Source organism: Dermacentor variabilis, chromosome 4, assembly GCF_050947875.1.
Source record: "Dermacentor variabilis isolate Ectoservices chromosome 4, ASM5094787v1, whole genome shotgun sequence".
In the NCBI taxonomy this organism is placed as follows: Eukaryota; Metazoa; Arthropoda; class Arachnida; order Ixodida; family Ixodidae; genus Dermacentor; species Dermacentor variabilis.
The window spans coordinates 226,318,851-226,338,269 of record NC_134571.1 but is presented as its reverse complement, the minus strand read 5'-3'; the positions used below and the strand labels follow the sequence as shown (position 1 = coordinate 226,338,269).

Below are 19,419 nucleotides of genomic sequence, written 5' to 3'. Positions count from 1 at the left end.
AAAATTTTATGACAGCACCACAAGAGAGTTAATCAGTGCGCTTGATATTTCAGTGCCTACTACGACACTACCTTTACGAGCATGATTAAAACAGCGCCAACAAAACAAAGCCTGAAATTACCACACAGGACAAATGACGACTGTGAGCCAGACGAGTACACTTGCATACGCACTATATTAACCAAATGGTATGCTCACAACGCGAATCTACGCTTCAGAACAGTTCGCATGCATATTTTAGTTTGCAAAATATATACAAAGGTTTTTAGATATATTATATAACAACGTATTTATTCTCTCCAGTGAGAGCTCCTCAACAAAGGCGCGAAACGTTATGATGAGTATATACAGATGAGAAGATCAAGTGTATGAATAATATTCAGACTTAATTTCTCTGCGCGCGCAAGGGGCCCACCAGGCCGTGACTGAGCCAGGACGGAAACGCTGAAGGAATCGTTTGAACTCGAAACGTGAAGGATCTCCAAACCACGGAAACCACGAAGAAACCGCGTCGAGAGTAACGTGATAGTTCATTTGGAATGTTTATTCATTAAATATGTAGTCAAAGGAAGCGTCATTCAAACTTCTCACATAATCCTGGTGTACGAATGAGCGTCCAAAGGAGCATTTCCTCTCCAGCACGAAAGGAGACGTCTCGACGAGATGTCGTAACGTTGCTTGCGATCTAGCTGACTGACTTCTGTGTTGAGGCAAGCACGTTGCCGACATTCGTCAAGTCTTGATACAAACTTTTCGGGTATACTGGCCGAGGTGTTAGTTGCGACGCTTAAGAAAGCGGTGTCCATGGTGAATGTCGGCGATTGGCTGTAAACAAGGTAGAAAGGGAAGTATCCCGTAGTTCGTTGGATAGCGGTGTTCTTCTTTAATTATGGGGTTTTACATGCCAAAACCACTTTCTGATTATGAGGCACGCCGTAGTGGGGGACTCCGCGAATTTCGACCAGCTAGGGTTGTTTAACGTGCACATAAATCTAAGTACACGGGAGTTTTCGCATTTCGCCCCCATCGAAATGCGGCCACCGTGGCCGGGATTCGATCCCGCGACCTCGTGCTCAGCAGCAGAACACCATAGCCACTGAGCAACCACTGCGGGTTGGATAGCGGCTTTGTGAGCAAACGTCACAAAATGTAAAAGTGTGTCCCAGTTGTGGTTGGCACGATATGCATGACCTTATATGTCTTAGTGTGGCATGAATTTGCTCTGTTAAGGAGGAATAAACTTTTATTTTGGAAACAGAATTCCGGCGTAAGCCTCAGTTCTGCTCTCCGTGGGAGGACTCCTCATTCCAGGAACCCTTTGGCCTTCGCTGCTTCCTTGGCCCTGGCGAGGAGACGTCGTTGTTGTTCCAGGTACTCGGAGACGAGCTTGGCCTCCCACGTTTCTATGAGGTCTTCGCTTTGTCTGGCGTTGCAACAGTCTCTCGGTGAAGGCAATGCGTCTTTGTCTAGATGCCATGGACATTCGATGATTAGGTGCGCTAAGGTGTCCGGTACGCCGCACATTGGACAGTGGTATCCTTGTTGCGTTAAGTACAGTCTATGCATGATGATTCCGTGGATATAAGTATTACTTTGCAGTCTTCTGAGTGTAGTGCTTTCTTCTTTGTTGAGCTTTGGGTGAGGTGGTGGGTACACCCTACGTTCCAGCCTGTGATGTTGAAGGATCCCTGAGTACGTGATGGGTACGGTCTCTGCCTCCACTGGCGCAGACCGGGCGTCTCGAGAGTAGGAAGGGTTGGCCTGGCAGGTGTGGCCTCGGGCCGCGGCGTGTGCCGCTTCGTTCCGCTCCAGCCCCTCGTGCCCAGGAACCCATGTCACGCAGGTGTAGAGGATCGAAGTACTGCGGTGCTTCAATAGCTTCGGTGCTTCTGTCGACACGCGACCCTTAGCGTAGTTCCTGACGGCTGCTTGAGAATCGAAGAAGATGACAGCTACGTCCATGCACGCGGTAGTTGCTAGGGCGATCGCCGTCTCTTCTGCAGTCTCGGGGTTTGTACGCGGACTCTGGCAGACGCTAGCCCTCGGCCCTGAGAATCTACGACGCTCAGGGCGTAAGCGTTTCTTTGTGGGTATTTGGCTGCGTCGGTGTATATGGCGTCCGGATCTTGTTTGTGTCTTCGCCGTAGAGCATCCACTCGGGCTTGTCTTCTTTCGTTGTGGTACGTGGGGTGCATGTTGCGTGGAATCGGGGCTATGCACAGGGATTCACGGAGGTTTGAAGGAATCCTTTCTTTTCGGTCCGTGGTGGCTATAAAGGTTTCACCGTAGCTCAGCCGTTTCAGCACTGATCTTCCGGTGGGCGTGAGCTTCAGTCGTTCTAATTGACTGGCTTTGCGAGCTTCAGCTAGCTCTTGCCAGGTGTTGTGTATGCCCATCTTGAGAAGTCTCGTAGTCGAAGACGTAGATGGGCCCAGAGCCCATCTACGTCTTCGTCTGGGCCCAGGGCCCAGACGTCTGGGCCGAGGGCGATTTTGATGGCTTTCCGTATTTGAATGTTAATTTTTTCTGCCTCTACATTCTTCAGCGCGAGGTAGGGCGTGCCATATGTTATTCGACTGGTGAGCAGTGCTTGTATCACGCGTAGCGTGTCTTGTTCTTTAAGTCCGCTTCTATGACTTGCAACCCTCCGGACGAGATGCATGAGCTGTGACAGAGTTCGCTGTAGTCGCGGGAGGGTGGCCGTCCCGGACCCGTCTTTGTGTATGTGTAGCCCTAGAACTCGTAGGGTTTCCACTTTTGGAATGGGCGTTCCATTGAGGGTGACGTTAGGATCGGTTTCATCGTAGCCGGGTGGTCTACCTCTCGTTCTTGACTTGAGGACGAGGTGTTCGGACTTCTCGGGAGTACAGTGGAGGCCGCATTTGTGCAAGTAGCTATCCATGGTATCTACTGCATCCTGTAGGCGTGTTTCTTGTGTTCCAGTGTTCGAGGCACTTGTCCATAACGTGATATCATCTGCATAGAAAGCGTGTCTTACGTCTGGTATCGCGTCAAGGAGGCTGGGTAGTTTGATCATTGCGACTTTGAAGAGCAACGGCGATATGACCGAACCCTGCGGGGTGCCTTTGCTCGGTAGTCGGAAGCTGTCGCTGCGCATGTTGTATACTCCAACTGTGGCCGTGCGGCCCGTGAGGAAATTCCTTACATAGTCGTATGTCTGAAAACCGCAGCCCAGGTCTTCGAGGTTGCAGAGGATATTCGTAACTGACGTTGTCAAAAGCTCCCTTTACGTTGATGGCTAAAATCGATTATTTGCTTCTGGTACTCAGGTAGTCGGTGAGGTCTTCGTTGAGTAGAAGGAAGACATCTCGCGTTGGCAGGTTCTGCCTGAAACCGAACATAGTGTTTGGAAAATATCCGTGGTCTTCGAGGTACGAGGTTAGCCGGTGGTGAATCATATGCTCGAAAAGTTTCCCTACGCACGAGGTAAGGGAATTTGGCGCAAGTTCTCGATGCTGAGCTGTTTATTTGGTTTGGGGATAATGCTAATCTCCGAGTGCTTCCATGCAGCCGGTAGCTTTCCTCTCTCCCAATATGCATTGAATTACTGGAGCAGGGCTGGGGTATCCTGCTGCGGAAGGTTCCGAAGATGCTTGTTCATGATCCGATGTTTGCCCGGGCTGGTGTTTCTGGTGAGCGTCGATAGTGCTGCAGAGAGTTCAGCATGCGTGAAGGGTTGGTCAAGGTCGCGGTTTGGTTTGCCACCGTAAACTTTGTCATGTGCCGTCGTACTAATGGGTGGGTCGCCGCACAGCTTCTTCTGAATTCTTCGGAGGAGGTTCTCTTCCGATCCGGCGTGGTTGCGCACGAGCCTACAGAGGTTCTGTCGCTGCTGCGTCTTCGTACGGCCGTTGTCGAGAAGGGCTCGCAGGAGATGCCACGTCGTCTTTGTGCTAATGGTTCCCTGGAGTTTGTCACAAATGCGTGCCAGCTATGTCTTCCTAATCTCTCCTCGTATGCCTGTGCTTGCTCCGTGAGGAGGGCAATTCGCTTCTTTAATTTCTTGTTTAGCTTCTGTCTCTTCCACCTCCTGAGGAGAGCTCTTCTGGCTTCCCAGAGGTGGGGGAGGTGCGTGTCGACGGCTGGCACTACTTCATTCAGCTGTATTGTTTTCATGTGGTGTTCTGCCTTGTCGAGGGCTTTCTCCAGCCAGTCATCTATGTTCTCGATGGTGGTCTCTACATTTAGCACGTCTGTGAATGGCTTGCACTCCGTTACCCAGGCCGTCCCAAGCCTAACGGGCTTGCGAGTGTGAGCCACGGTTAGTTGGAGGATGTGGTGATCGCTGCCCAGGGTTTCTGGGAGTCGGCTCCATTCTGCCGAGGGCACGTTTAGCGTGAAGGTCAGATCCAGGTTGGTGTCTCTGGAGACACTATTACCTATCCTCGTTGTTTGGAGTGGGTCATTCCACATGGCGACTCTGTGCTGTTGTACAGGGTCGTGCACTCGGACTCCTTTCTTCGTGGTGGTCTCGTATCCCCAGGCCGTGTGTGGCGCGTTGAACTATAACGACTTAATGACCATCGGTGCGCTTCTTAATTTCTCGGACAAGGTGGTCGAAGTCTGAAAGGGCGTCTCTGGGAGGGCTATACACACTGGCTACGAATACGATCTTGAGCGATTTCCTCTCCGGTATGATTTCGATTAAGGTGTGTTCGATCGGTGTATTGACGGGTTCCAATTCCTGTACAGTGAGATTCTTCTTGGTGAGAATTGCTGTGCGTTTTGTTTGTACGTGGGCGTTGTACCCTTGTAGTCGGACGTTTTGTGTATTTGTTTCTTGCAACGCTATGAGGTCGGGTCGGCCTTGTTTGACAAATTCTTGTAAGGTAGCATGCCGTGGTCGATAGGATCGACAGTTCCACTGCCATATGCGGATAGTTGAGAGCGCATTTGTAATCCTGTGATTAGGGACCGCCATCTTCGGTTGTTTCTGTTCCCTGCCGGCGCTCGCGAGTAGGTGAAACTGAACGAGAGGCACTTCGGCCGTTTGCTCGCGGCCGCTTTCTGTCGGGCTGAATGTCATTGAGTGACGTGTTAAGGTGCTGTTTTGTTACGTGCGTCTTCTTGATGTGGGCTATGAAGTTGTTTTGTTGCGCTGCGAGTCCATCCACCTTGGCGTCTAGCGTGGTGACCTTATTGGCTATACTTGCGGCGAAATCGTTATTGCTGCCTGGACGATTTTCTCAATTGTGTCGTGGGTACTTTTCATGGAGTTTATTGGAGGATTTGGAATCTTTCGTCAACTACAGATTGAACATCTGCGTTGGGAAGTGAGGGTCGCGGCTGTGCAATGCTCTCTTGGACATTCGTACATCTCTGTTGCAGTTTATCAATGATATCTTTTTGCTCCTCGCACTTCTGTAGAAGCCTGTTGTATCTGTTGCTGTATCTGTTGACATTGGATCAGCTTGTCGATGAGGGCCTGGTGGCTTTGTAGTTGGCTGTTTTGATTGTGCAACGTGTTTTGTTGTATGTGCACCTTATTTTCGGGAGCCTGAAGGGCCGCAGTTTCGGCCGACAAGAATTTGGAGCTGCTCGTGGTTCTCGATCCACTCGATCCGCTTACATCCGCGTAGCTCACGCGTTTGGACGAGTGCGAGCGTGAGCGTGATCGGGAAGGCGATCGGAGTATAGATCTAGATCTACTTCGTTTGGGGATGCTGCCATCACTGCTCCTCAAGCTGGTGGTTGAGCTTCCTAATTGTGGGAATTGTTCGCCGCCTGAGCTCCAGCGACTATCTCTCACTTTGAGCCTGTCGATGCGTTGCTGTCGTACGTTGAATGGCGGCGGGTTGGGTTTCAGTTTTTTCTTGAAATCTTTGCTTGCGGTTTCGTGCCCTTCTCCACACAACTTGCATGCGGGTTTGCACTCGTGGTCGGGTAGTTGACCGGTTTCGCCTCATTTAGAGCAGAAGGCTGGCCATGGTCTCGGGCAGACTTCCTGGCGGTGTCCCGTGTTGCCACAAGTTCTGCAGTATTGCACTGACTTGCGGTAAGGTCGGCATCGAAAATCGAGACTCTGGAAGCGGACGTAATAAGGAACGTGCGGTCCTTGGAAAAAGATCACGGCCGCGGACGATTGCCCGAGCATACGAGCGTGGAGGACGGTGTACCTCGCTGGTGCGCGAAGACTTGCCTTGAGTTCTTCTACACCCATGCCGGGCAAAAGCCCGCTTATTACGCCTCTGGATACATCGTCCGAGGTTCGCATGTTGCCTTTTACAGTGAAGAAAGTGCCGCCAAATTGTATTGTGCTGACATTTTCGAGTTTCTTCGCGTCTTCCCAGTCGGCCGTGCTTGCAATAATCAGCTTCTCAATTCTTTGCGCTTGAACACACACTTTTTCGCCGAAGTCTTGCTGCGAAAAACCGCTGGCTCTTCCGATGGCGTGCATAATGGCGACATTGTTCCACTTTGCAAGCTCGAGGCCTGGTTGTGGGCGGAATACGACCTTGTAGTCGTCGACTGGTAGAGGCGGCATTGGGGGCTTTCGCTGTTGCGGTGGTGGTGGCTTTCCAGTCGTTTGTTGCTTGGCTGGGTTGCTTTCTTGTGTCGTTTGATGCTCTGCGTCCTTCTTGCCTTTTCTGCCCCTCGTAATCCAGATGCTCTCGAGTTCAATAGTACTTCCGCTGCTTGCGTCATAATTCCAGGCAGTTTCTCTGTTGTTTACTTCAGTCGGGTCCATCTGCATTGTGTTTGTATCTTCCAGCTGTCTCTTGGTGTGTTGATTGCTTCTACTGCTGCTTCGCTCATCTCGAGAGCTCGTCGCTGCGTCGGCAGGCGCCCGTGCTATGCTCGCAGATACGCTTGAGTGGCGCGAGCACGCGCCACGGGGTTGCAGCCGCTCGTTCGGCGTTGTGCTTAGCTAGGCGGCTGTGCGGCCGTTGCAGAAGTCAGTAAATATGACACTCACTTGATGGTGGCTAGTGTCCGCCGATTTCTCTCGTTTTGCCGGTTATGCAGTTGGCAAAATTAAGTTGGTCGCTGGCCGTGATACTGGTTGACAGGCACGAGAAGCGGGAGCCCATGTGAAGCGCGTCTGTTCTCCACGGCCCCCTAGCGGCTTTTCCTGTTCTGTTAAGCCATTTTTTAGGGTAATATGCAGATGTCGTCTTATGAACGTGCCACAAGCTCTGAGTACTCCGTTGATCCTTGTTGACATGAGAGTCCGCGCGCCATCGCTCAGCAGTACATAATGTGCACCATTACGCAGAACAATGGCGTCCAGAAAGAAGGTGGCAACGTCTGAGTCTGAACTAGCAGGTAGAGGAGCGCTCTTTTCGTACCGCCTGAGATGGTCGACAGCTGTCACAATGACCTGCTTAGCATTGTGGGCAGAAGTCCGACGAGGTCTGTCCCAACCACGGCAAAATGGGTCTCGGGACGGGCTGTAAAAACCAGCCGGAGGCGAAGTCGGTCCTTCCCGCTGTGTACACAGGACGAAAGAAGCGACGTACTTGGCCACAAAGGTGCGCATGCCTGGCCAAAAGAAAAACGGCTCCTAACGCGGCTGTGTTTTGTAGAAACCCAGGGGGCCAACAGATGGGTCGTCGTGAAAGGCATCAAGGACTTGTGCGCGCAGCGAACGTGGAAGAGCAGGTATCCAGCAGTGTCCGTGGGTGTAGTAGTGTAGCACTTGGTTTTCGATCTTAAATAGTCGCAGTTGTCGACGTAATCTGGCATTCGGTGCATATAGTTCCGCCCAGGTGTTGGATAATGCGATTGCAGTATGGATCAGAACATTGACACGAGGCGAACTGACTGCCGTCATTGGAAGATAGCGGGTGAGTAACCGCTGGCGGTGATAACGTAGTCCCATCATCAAGTGGCGGGCAATGAAGAGACGCGCTCGTAGGTGATAGTGGCTGCCGGCAGCGAGACAGAGCATCGCATCTTGATGTTCTTTTCCAGACTTGTACACAACCTCAAAAGTGTACCCTTGCAGTCAGAGAACCTACCCACCAAGGAGTCCAGACAGTTTTCAGTGACGACAACCAGCATGAGACGTGATGGTTGCTTATGACAACAAAGTGGTGTCTGTAAAGATATCGCCGAAATTTTTGTATGGCCCGAACTACTGCGAGGCCTTCCGGCTCTGTTATCGAGTAGTTCTGTCCGGCATCCGTTAATGCGCGACTAGCATAAGCAACAACTCTCTCTCGTGTAGTGGAATCAAGATGTAGAGCGATAACACAAATCCCATGCCCACTTGCGTCGATGTGCAAACAAGTTAGTACATTAACCAACGTCTTTACGTCTTACGTCTTTCGACAAGCCAACCGAACCGGTGGCCATAAGGCTGGATCCCACAACATAATTTTATTTGGGCACGACATAGCTTATGCGGGCAAAACGCAAAATCCTATTGCGCAGAACAACGTTTCAACGCTGGTGCTACCCGTCGTGGTTGCTCAGCGGCTATGGTGTTGGGCTGCTGAGCACGCGGTCGCGGGATCGAATCCCCGCCAAGGCGGCCGCATTTCGATGGGGGCGAAATGCGAAAACACCCGTTTACTTAGATTTAGGTTCACGTTAAAGAACCCCAGGTGGTCGAAATTTCCGGAGTCCTCCACTACGGCGTGCCTCATAATCAGAAAGTGGTTTTGGCACGTCGCCGTATTTTTTTAACGCTGGTGCCATAAATTATGGTGGGACCGAAACCATCAGCACGGCCTTCGAGATCGGACAGCGCGTGGCCGCAGTTCTCGGAAGGCGTGCCAGATGACATTCTGCACGCGCGCTGAGAGGCGGCGCTGCGCGATGAGAACCTTCGTCGCCGCAAACTTGGGTCCAGTGGCGGTAACTTGGTCTCGCTGAAAAGGTATCACGCCATTAGCGAGGATGCACTCGCAGAAGGCACCGGCCATATCCGGTGCATTAGTAACGGGAGCAGCGGCCGCCATCTTAGGTTTCGGCCCGACTTTGAGCGACGCGATGCACCGCAAGGGTTTTGGCGGCTGCGTGCTCTGCGCAAAGGGCAGCCATCGTTGTCACTTGATCGCAAGACAGGGCTTTCGCTGCGCGCCGCCGTTCCTTTCTGTGTGCCGTGAGCGGCGTCAGATGTCGTCGTCCTGTTTTGGACAACTGACGCAGCGAGAAACCTTCACTCGTTCGCGTGTAAACTAACATTGGTCAACTGATGATGACGAAGCCTCAGTTAATGGCACAAACGCACTGTGGGGGATAGGCCACGAATCGGGTGGTAATATGATTCGATAAGTAAAAGAAAATATATTGGTTAATAAATAACACACGAAAAAAAAGGAAAACAAATAACCCAAGATGCAAAATAAGGTGTGAATACATGAAATAAAGTATTGATCAATACCATAGTGAGCCTTGCATTGATAGGATTGTTGAAGAAAAGCATGAAAAACGTAAGTTAAATTATGAATAATAATAGTAAGATTTAAACTGTGAATTTATGTTTTTACTTTCTGAATTTCTTAAACTGAAGCAAAAATAAATCAATTCTTGAAACTAAAAACTATTAACAAGGCATTCTTTCTGTGCCACACAGAAAATTATAAATGGCTAGGCAGACGTTCCTGTGGCTATATCCCAAAACTGTTGCTCCAAGGGAGAGTATAACAGCACTGCTTAAAGGTAATCCTAAATTTTGAAGTGGAATTTGTATACATAGTTTTAGATGCGTTAAAAACCGCAGACATGATAATAAAAGATAATGTATAGTTTCCGGTTCATTGCAGAGGTAGCATAGAGGGGATACCGCCTGACCAATAAAAATTAAGTGTTGGAATACGGCAACGCAGTCTAGTAAATGAAACTTCGAATTTCCGGTTGGGACACAATTGCCGGTTCCAAGAATTATTTAGGTGTAAAAAATCTGAAGATTTTGCTAACGACACAGCTTTTTTGTCCTCGCTCAAAGAAAATTGCCTATATCTGGCTGCAGTAATGTGCGAAGTTGCCGGCAGCACACATTGCACAGGACCTGCTAAAGAAGCTCGTGCTAAGGAATCGGCTATTTCATTAATATGAATGTCTGGGTGGCCAGGGACCCCTACTGTATGCACTAAACTTAAGTGACAACTGACTGGCTTGACAAAGTCGGTCTACTCGTCTTCTTTCCATGTGGGCAACTTCATCTCCTCGGCCCTTCGAGCCTGTCCGTAGCTTGGAGCTCCTTTCCCCCAGCCACTATGCGGAGGCGCTTGCGGGAAACGATCGCGCGCTTTCTTTGACAAACTCCCTCGATTTAATGAACGGGCGACACTGCGCAAAATCAATAATTTTGTAACGTGGCCGAGACAGGCATGAGTGGCGGCTTGGAATTATCTTCTAAGCTGGTTTACTTCAATCGTCAAGGCATTCCCGAGTGATATACCCGGATGCCTACACGCAGTTGTATATTTCTGTTGTCACGTCAACCTTCATAACCAAATTCCCAATTCTTCTTCTTCTTCTTATGCTGTCTCAAGTTTGTCTCCTTTTTTTATTCCTTTTTTTTAATTCGTCGCTGTAACGTACCTGTCGATGCAGTTTGCTTTTGACCGGCGACTAGCCTCATGGCTAGTTGCCTGGCCATTTATCTATGTTGAACTTAAGTGATTGATTGATTGATTCGTTGATTCATTGAGTGAGTGATTTTGCTACAGACTGCGACTGTGTGACACTCAAGACAAACGGTTCACACGCAGCTTTTTATTGGGAGATCGCACGCGAAGCCGCAAGGAAAGTGGGTCATTAGTCGAATTTCTCAAGAAGAGGACGGCGGCAATGCGAAAAAGGTGCAATTTCACTAAGCCCGGCCAACACTCTCCGACAATGATGCACTTCATAGCCGCGTCTGTAAGACAGCTTTTGAAATAAATGGATGCACTGCGTAAGGTTGGAGACGGTACAATGTAAATAACATAGGAAGGGATAAATAATTGTGCAGCAAATTCAGCGACAGAGAACAGTTGTTTGACAACAGTTAAGAAAAAGCACTAGGACTGACTTACATTGTATAGCCAGTGAGACTTAAAACAAGTACAATTAAAATACGTAATACACTATTTTGAATTCTAAATGGCGCGAATAAATGCAGTAATTAGGATTTTGCTTGGAAGAATTGCAAACGAAGAAAGAATAGGCATGCCAGTAACCTTGAACTTAGATAGCCAGAGACCAAAACGAAAAGTGAAGTCTTTCCGGGTTTTACCATGCAATAACCCCGTAAACGGCAAGAGTGGACACTCGAGCCGTTTTGCGGCCAAGCTATAGAAATTCGCCGATTCCGGCAGCTGGCCCTACGCGTTTCAATATGAGGTGGTTGCGGTTGCCGCCATGGCTAGCAGCTTGACAGGTAACCCGATCCAACGTGTACAAATGCCCATCAGACCCCGTCGCCGGGCTCTCGACGTCGGTACCCTGTTAAAGGCGCCCGAGGATCGTTGTTGGGTTCTTCTGCCAGCGTCTGAAACTACTGCTTCGTCGCCGTTTCACGGTAAGGCCGCAGAAATTTATTTTGTACGTTGTTAAACACTTATTCTCTTCGTATTTCGTTGTGTCACTGTTAGCCGCATAATCGAGTGACGAGGGGGGGGGGGAGGGGCATGATGGTCTCGAAACCATAAGCAAGCACTTCGTATTCGTGCAGTTGAATTTCATTTCGCATTCTTGTTCTTCTTTTACCACGCTCAGCAATGAGTGGTGATTTCAGCGGTAGCAGCGATGCAGCAGCGACCGAGCTGCGAAGCACGTTCGAAACAATGAAGAAGTTCGAATAGAAAGGAAAGTGAAATTGTTCATTGAGAAATGCGGCCAGTTAGTTCGTAAGGTCCCCAGGCCCCCAACACTCTCAAGTTCAACAAATGGCCACAGAGGGCGAAAAAATCGACCGCGCGGCGCTGCTAAAGAAATAGGCATAGTATACCAATTACAAAGGTTCCCCCTTGAGCACATTATTTCCCGCTAGAGGCGCCGTAGTAAGCACAATTTTAACCTACAAGCTTTCTTCAACAGTAAACGAAGCGTTTTTATTACATGATAAAGAGTACAAAATTATGATACCTAATTTTACACTGTATTTTTCATTACCAACTTTGCTGTTTTTTGTCATTTTAAACACAAAGTAGCGTTCAGCATCATCGACCTCCCACGTGACTTCTGGCCTGGATTTAAAATTTTTACCGGTATGTTCGCGTGCACGGCAGGTACGGATTTTTTGGTTCGTACATTGGTTGGTTATTTTGTGCTAACACTAGTTTAATGCGCTTCGATATCTCGCGTTATTTAAGTTGGGGTGTAAGCCCCAAAGCTAGGTTTCAGTCGTGAGCCATGTGGAACACGTCTGCATCGAAATGGGAGCCGGGCCCTGCTGCGACTGGGGACAGCAATACCGGTGAGTCGTTTAATACCGCTGCTTCAATCGCTATGTAATTTATTCGTCTCGTTAACTTACAGGCGGAGGCAAGTTAAAGAACTAGATGCTGCATTACATATGGGCAGTCAGCACCCTCCGTGGCTGTTTCCGAAATAAACTTTCAGTTGCGAGGCCATCATTATACACACATTCACGAAAGAGAAAGTGACATCGGAACGAGCGTCACATTTTTCATCTCGTTGTAGCCGTAGCCATAAGTTGCTGAGTTGCCTTATCAATATATTTTTTTTTCGAGTCCGCCAGCAACTTCTTTCGTTCACAGAAGCGAATAACCTTTTGATAAACTGAAGCTAAAGTATTGAATTTAATGTATTAAACAGTAACACACATGATAATTCACCCATATTTCGCACCTGTTGGTTCCAAATGTTCTTGTTGTTAAGTTTGGCTTGCCTCAGGGCATTTATTTTTGCAGTAGTGAAGCGGTTGCATCGCGTTCATGCACAAAAAGAATGCATCATTTCTAATAGCTTGATGTCTTTCATCTATTTGCTTGTGAAATCATCAGTGTGATCTCTTGTAGTGTATGAACGAGGGCAGAAATGTTCTTATTTGTGATCTTAATATTACTTAAGCTGTTGACATGCATTGTAGTTACACAGACATCAATTTTACGGAGAGTAACCATATTTATTTACCATGCTTCTTAAGCACCCTAGAACAAACAGCGTACATTTGCATGTGTTCTGTAGTCACAAACCATTGCAATGTATATTTCGCACCTTTTCGCATTTTATATTGCAAAATTGTGCTTATTCAGTTTCTGGTGCAGTCAAAATTTCTGTTCCAGACATGCAGTAATGAGGATGGCACCAGTATAAAGCAACACACTCCATGCACTAAATAGAAGCTGCTGCCTGCTACAACAAGTTCATTCTGTGGACTTTGGCTGCTACTACAAGGTAAACAACACTTGGTTCAGAAATAAATATGCTTGATATATGCTGTATTGGCTTGCTAGTCTTGAGATACATGTCATTTGTTTGTAGCAGATGATATGAACGTTTGTTCATGTTTGCAGTTCAGCATAATTGGTTCGAACATGAAAGAAAACACTACATGAGTTTGGATAATCTCTGCTGTTTCTCATGTGCCATTGTTCTGCCCCAACAGAGTCTGTGCCAAGTACATCGTGGTCATTACGGGAGCCCCATCTACACCAACAGGAGGGGGCTGGACCACGAACAAAGACTACGAACGAAGACCACGAACAAAGAAGCCATTCCAGAATTATTTGGATGAGAACCCGCCGTGGTTGCTCAGTGGCTATGGTGTTGGGCTGCTGAGCACGAGGTCGCGGGATCGAATCCCGGCCACGGCGGCCGCATTTCGATGGGGGCGAAATGCGAAAACACCCGTGTGCTTAGATTTAGGTGCACGTTAAAGAACCCCAGGTGGTCAAAATTTCCGGAGTCCTCCACTACGGCGTGCCTCATAATCAGAAAGTGGTTTTGGCACGTAAAACCCCAAATATTATTATTATTTGGATGAGATATCAAGTCTACGCATGACTGTTTCAAGAGTGAAAAGCGCCTACGCCATCATTCCACCAGCATGGATATTGGCCGAGTCATCCTGCAATGTACCTGCAACCTCTGAACAAGCACAGGCGACGCTGGCTAAGAGTGTTCTGTCAGCTTGCCCTTCCTTAGTGAGCTTCCTGGCCTTGCCAATTCGTGCCAAGTATAATTTTGTTTCAATGAATGCAAGCTTTTTCATTCCACATTTTTGTTAGAGATCATTCCTATTCCTCATCCAAACATAAAAGGTCAACCAATTCTTTGTTCATACTTAATACCAGTCACTGTCTAGAAGCATAACATATCTGTCGCAGTACTTTCTAGTGTATGTTGCCATGTGCAATTCCTCTCCTAAAATAGCTGATGCGACATTGGCGTGTGTCTTGCATTAACTTTACACTGTGTGCTATGTCGCATTTAACTTTTGTCAATGTTTTTGGCTTTCTGTGCTTGCAAGGTAGAGTGGCTTCTTTCTTGAACGCAAGCTTTCTCATTCCCATATTCATTTCCTAGTCTCATTCAGGATTGCTATTCTTGCTCGACAGCTTGTGTTTCTGTACAAGCTACATTGAAGCGGTTGATTGCAGAATCTGGTTTCGCTGCTGACCGACTTCGTACTTGTCACCGAGTTACGTTTCTCATATGTGGGAGCCTGGTCAGTTGCATTGGGAAACAGTCTCTCGAGGCAAGCACCTGCTCCTATAGTCCGCACAGTGACATAGACTGCGAATTTACACGCACCGTGGTTGGTGCTCCCCGTTCCGTCCTTTCCTGCTGCTGCCGTGTGCAAATTTTGCTCGTGGCCTTCCTCGGCCATGATTTCGCATCAACGCGGACTCTCATACATAATTACATGCTTCTAAGTGTATGAAGTTGATATCCACATGTGTGGAAAGGCCTGCAAAAGTGGCTGCAAAATGGTGATGTCTACAAAACCGACCATGCCCATATATAGAGAATGTGCGGGACCAAGTGTGAGTTACACATTAGTGGCATGCAAAAGAACAAAAAGAAACATGCAGGTTGGAAAGGCGGTAACGCTAAAATGCCACGCACTCCATGTCGCTGTGCTGGCGGCGGCAGCAGATGCTTGTGTCACCCGATTGCTTCGCAATGCAAGTTGCTCATGTTCAACGCCGACTGTCGGTGCAAACACGTGGGACACATTGTCCAATCTGCTTCCGCTGCTGGTTGTTGCTTGTTACCACATTGCCGTGTGCGACGAAGGCAAGCATATGCCTACAGTCGGACGGTTGAATGTGCTGCAAGCAACCCGTGTGCGTGTATGCTCACTATTGTCATGTAGATCGTAGCCAATGTATAGTGCCAATGTATAGATTGAGCGTTATGTTAGAGTAATGCTGAAGTGGTTTGATTGCAGAATCTTGTTTCAATGTTGTCCCACTTGGTCATGGTTGCGATGTAACATTTCTGGGATGTGGCGGCCTGTTCAATTGCATTGGCCAACGGCCTCTCGAGGTAAGCACCTGCTCCTGCAGTCCGCACAGTGACACAAACTCCCTGTTTACATGTACTGCGATTGGTGCTCCCTGTTTGTCATTTCCTGCTGCAGCCGTGGATTAAGTGTGCTTGTGGCCTTCTTTGGCCGTGATCGGGCGTGCACAGAGACTATCATACATGATTACATGGTTTGAAGTGTATGAAGTTGATATCCACATCGGTGGAAAGGCGTGTTAAAGTGGCTGCGAAATGGCGACTCCCACAGAACAGACCACATCCATATTGAGAGCAGGTGGGGCACAAAGTGTGAGCCACACATTAGCGGCCACCGAAAGAACAAAAAGAAACATGCATGTAGGAAAGGAGGTAACGCTAGGATGCCGGGTAGTTCGTGTCGCTGTGTTGGTCATGGCAGCAGGTGCCTGCGTCACCCGATTGATTCGCAGTGCAAGTTACGGCGACTGTCAGTGCAAACAGGTGGGGCACTGTCCAATCTGCTTGTGCTGCTGCTTGTCACTCGTTACTAGACCACCATGTACGACGTAGGCAAGCACTGTGCCTGAAGTCGGATAGCTGAATGTGCTGTAAGCGACCTGTAGTGCGTGAATGCCCACTGTTGTCAAGTGGATCTTAGCCAAAGCACAGTGTATTGTCTGAACCTTATGCGGTGATTGAATGCAGAGTCTCATTTGATAATGGTCGCCGTGTTATGTTTCTTCGATGTGGGGACCTGGTCAGCTGCATGGGCAACAGTCTCCCGAGGTAACCATCTGCTCCTGCAGTCCACACAGCGACAAAGACTCTCAATTCACATGCACCGTAATTGGCGCTCTCCCCATTCGACATTTCCTGCTGCAGCCACCGGCAAATTATGCTTGTGGGCCTTCATCGGCCGTGATGTGGCGTGAGCGGAGACCAGTACACATTATTACATGGTCCGAAGTTGATAGCCACATGGGTGGAAAGGCCTGCGAAAGTGGCTGCAAAATGGTGATACCCACAAAGAGAATGTGGGGCACGAACTATGAGTTACACAATAGCGACCCCCGAACGAACAAAAAGAAACGTGCAGGTTGGAAAGGCGGGAACGCTAAAATGCCGTTTAGTCCATGTCGCTGTGTTGGTTGCGGCAGCAGATGCCTTGCGTCACCCGATCGCTTCAAAATGCATGTTACGGCGACTGTCGATGCAAACAGGTGGTGCAATGCCCAATTTGCTTGCGCTACTAATTGTCGCTCGTTACCAGATCGTCATGTGCGATGACGAAAGTGAGCAGTTTACGAGCTCGCGTTAATGGTTTCAGCGCATCTCGACATGCAAATTTCATTTCTGATCTTGTAGGAGAAGGCGCACTGCTTTTCTTCGGCTAATAAAGTCGCACATCCTGTTCACTCACTTGTGGCTTGTTTGTATGGGCGTGAGTAGAGGCTCTTTAGTCTGCGGGCCATTAAAACGCGGCAGCTGAGGCATGCCGCAATGCCAGCGAGGCGAGCACGGCGCGTACCCAGCGTACACCACCGGTATAAAACGGCCATATTGGATATTGCACTACAAAAAGGCATTTCCGCTTCTTGTTTAAGTAGCGCCATCTGTTGGGCCCCCCGCTAAGTTCCGTGCGCTGCCGCTTCTTATTTTCGAACCACTGTGGCAGGTACAGTTTCCCTTCTCTAATGTTGGTTCTTTATTCTATGAGGTCCCTCTGTAACAAGGTAGCGACACTAAAGCCCCTTGATAATTTGAAAGTAGCGACACTCTCCTCCTCATGGCGCTTTCCTCCGCAATTCTTCTCGCCCGCCTGCTGCGCACGGCGCGCTTTTCCTCCTGGGCTTCTGCGGACGTGCCGCAGGATTCTATGGAGGCGTGTTATTTTGGGTCAGTTGCGCGCCCCATTCGGGTTGAAAATTTTGAGAAATGCTAATAACAGCATCGATAATGCTGGAGGCAACGTTTATGAGGAGGTTGTTTTTTTCTTAAAGCCGTATGAACGGGGTATTCCGATGTAAAGGGAGCTTTGAGGCGAGTTCTATACTCCAGACAATTTTTCTGCCTCATGATCAGATGCTTTACTTCGTGCGTCTGATCTAGTATTGCTTGTGACACATCCCTTTGTGTGTGGCTTACTAAGCGAAAGCCTTAGACCTCTGTTTCAAGGTCCCGTTGTGAGCTATAGAAAGTATCACGTGACCGAAGGCGGGAAGCGAACCAAAGCATGTGGAGCCGCGTATAAGAGATGCTTAATGATTTGCAAAGTAATGATTGATTAGTGATTGGATTAAGATGAATTCGGGTGTATTAAGGAGGATTAAGGCGGATTTAAGTCGATGAAGGTGCATTAGGGTGAATGAAGGTGGATTAAGGTGCATAAAGGAGGACAAGGTTGGATTAAGGTCGATGAAGGTGCATTAGGGTGGATGAAGGTGCGTTGAGGTGCATTAAGAACGATTATCGAGGATTAGGGTGGATTAAAGTACATAAAGATGGATAAGGGTAGATTAACACGGATTAAGGTGCATTAGCGAGGATTATGGTCGGCTAGGGTGAATTAAAGTGAATGGAATGAAGAAGGATTAGGGTGGACTAAGGTAGATGAATGTGGATTCGGGTGGATTAAGGTGAATTAAGGACGGGTGGATTAGGGTGGATCAAAGTGAACGAGGTTAGCATTAGGGTTGATTGAGGATGATTAAAGTGCATTAAGGAGGGTTAGAGTAGATTAAGGTCGATGAAGGTGGATTAGGGTGCATTAAGGAGGACTTACGTGGATTATGGTGGATTAAAGCGAATGAAGGTAGAATAATGTCGATGAATGGGTATTAATATGCATTAGGAGGATTATGGTAGACTAACCGGTCTTAATACTCAATGAACCCTAATTCACCTTAATCCACCCTAATCCAGCCTAATACTCCCAATCCACCTTAATGCAACCTAATCAACCTACATCGCCCCTAATGCACCTTAGCCTACCCTATACGGTCTCAATCCTCCTTTATCAACCCTAATCCATCATAATCCGCCTTAATCCTCCTTCATCCACCTTAATCCGTATTCATGCACATTAATCCAACTTAATCCTGCTTAATAGTCCAAATCTACCTTAATACACCCTAATCGACCTCTATCAGACCTAATCCAGCTCCATGGTCCCTAATCCACCTTAATCTACCCTAATCAATCACAATCGGCCTTAATCCACCTTTATCAACCTTAATCCACATTAATCGACCTTAATCTACCTTTATCCACCTTAATCCTCCCTAATCCTTGTTCATGCACACTAATCCACCCTAATCGGTCTTAAGACCCTTTCATCAACCCTTCACCATAATGTGCCTTAATCCTCCTCCACACACCTTAATCTTTATTCATGCATCTTAATCCTTCTTAATGCACTCTAATCCACCTTAATCTTCTTTAATGCCCTCTAATTAACCTTAATCGTCCCTAATCCACCTTATGTCAATCACTAATGATTGATTAATTAACTTGCATAATCATTCCCTTATACAGGGGTGGACATGCTTTGGATCACCTCTGGCCTTCCTTGGGACACGTGATACTTCCAGTTTACAACGCAACCTTGAAACATAGAGATCTATAGGCTTTCGCCTTAAAACTTAAAAAAAAAACTCAATGTTGACTAGCTAACGCTCATCACCTGCAATACCACGGGTATACTTGCCACTAATTTTTTCAGAGCGCGAAGCAGAATCTATGATGCTGCACTTCCGACTGAATAACAACAGTTAGCGAGGTGATCGAGCCGCCCGAGAATATTAAGCATACTGAGGACAACCGCAACAAAAACGCTGGTGAGCAGGCCGGAAGAATGAAAAATAAATGCAGCATTACGGGATGCTTTGCTACGAGCTATAAGAAAGACGCCTCAGCTCGCAAACAACGCTGTTCTTTGTGGGAACAAAGTTCTTTCAGCCAATGGCATGCAGCCACTGCTTCCTGCGCAAGCCTTCACGCTTTCCTTGTGGTATCATAAAAACGGCATGACTATCTTCAGGTTTCTTG

General features: G+C 48.1%; 2 protein-coding genes across 4 annotated transcripts in view; both read right to left on the bottom strand.

Moving 5' to 3' along the window:
• LOC142578534 (uncharacterized) overlaps positions 1-3,118 on the bottom strand; it is a 150,352-nt gene extending 147,234 nt beyond the window's left edge. Inside the window, exon 1 of the mRNA XM_075687908.1 lies at positions 2,835-3,118. Coding sequence (XP_075544023.1) covers positions 2,835-3,118 — 284 coding nt within the window. The remainder of the gene's footprint in view (positions 1-2,834) is intronic.
• The window catches only part of LOC142580140 (uncharacterized), a 545,246-nt gene that overhangs the window by 126,692 nt on the left and 399,135 nt on the right, over positions 1-19,419 (bottom strand). The window lies entirely within an intron of this gene.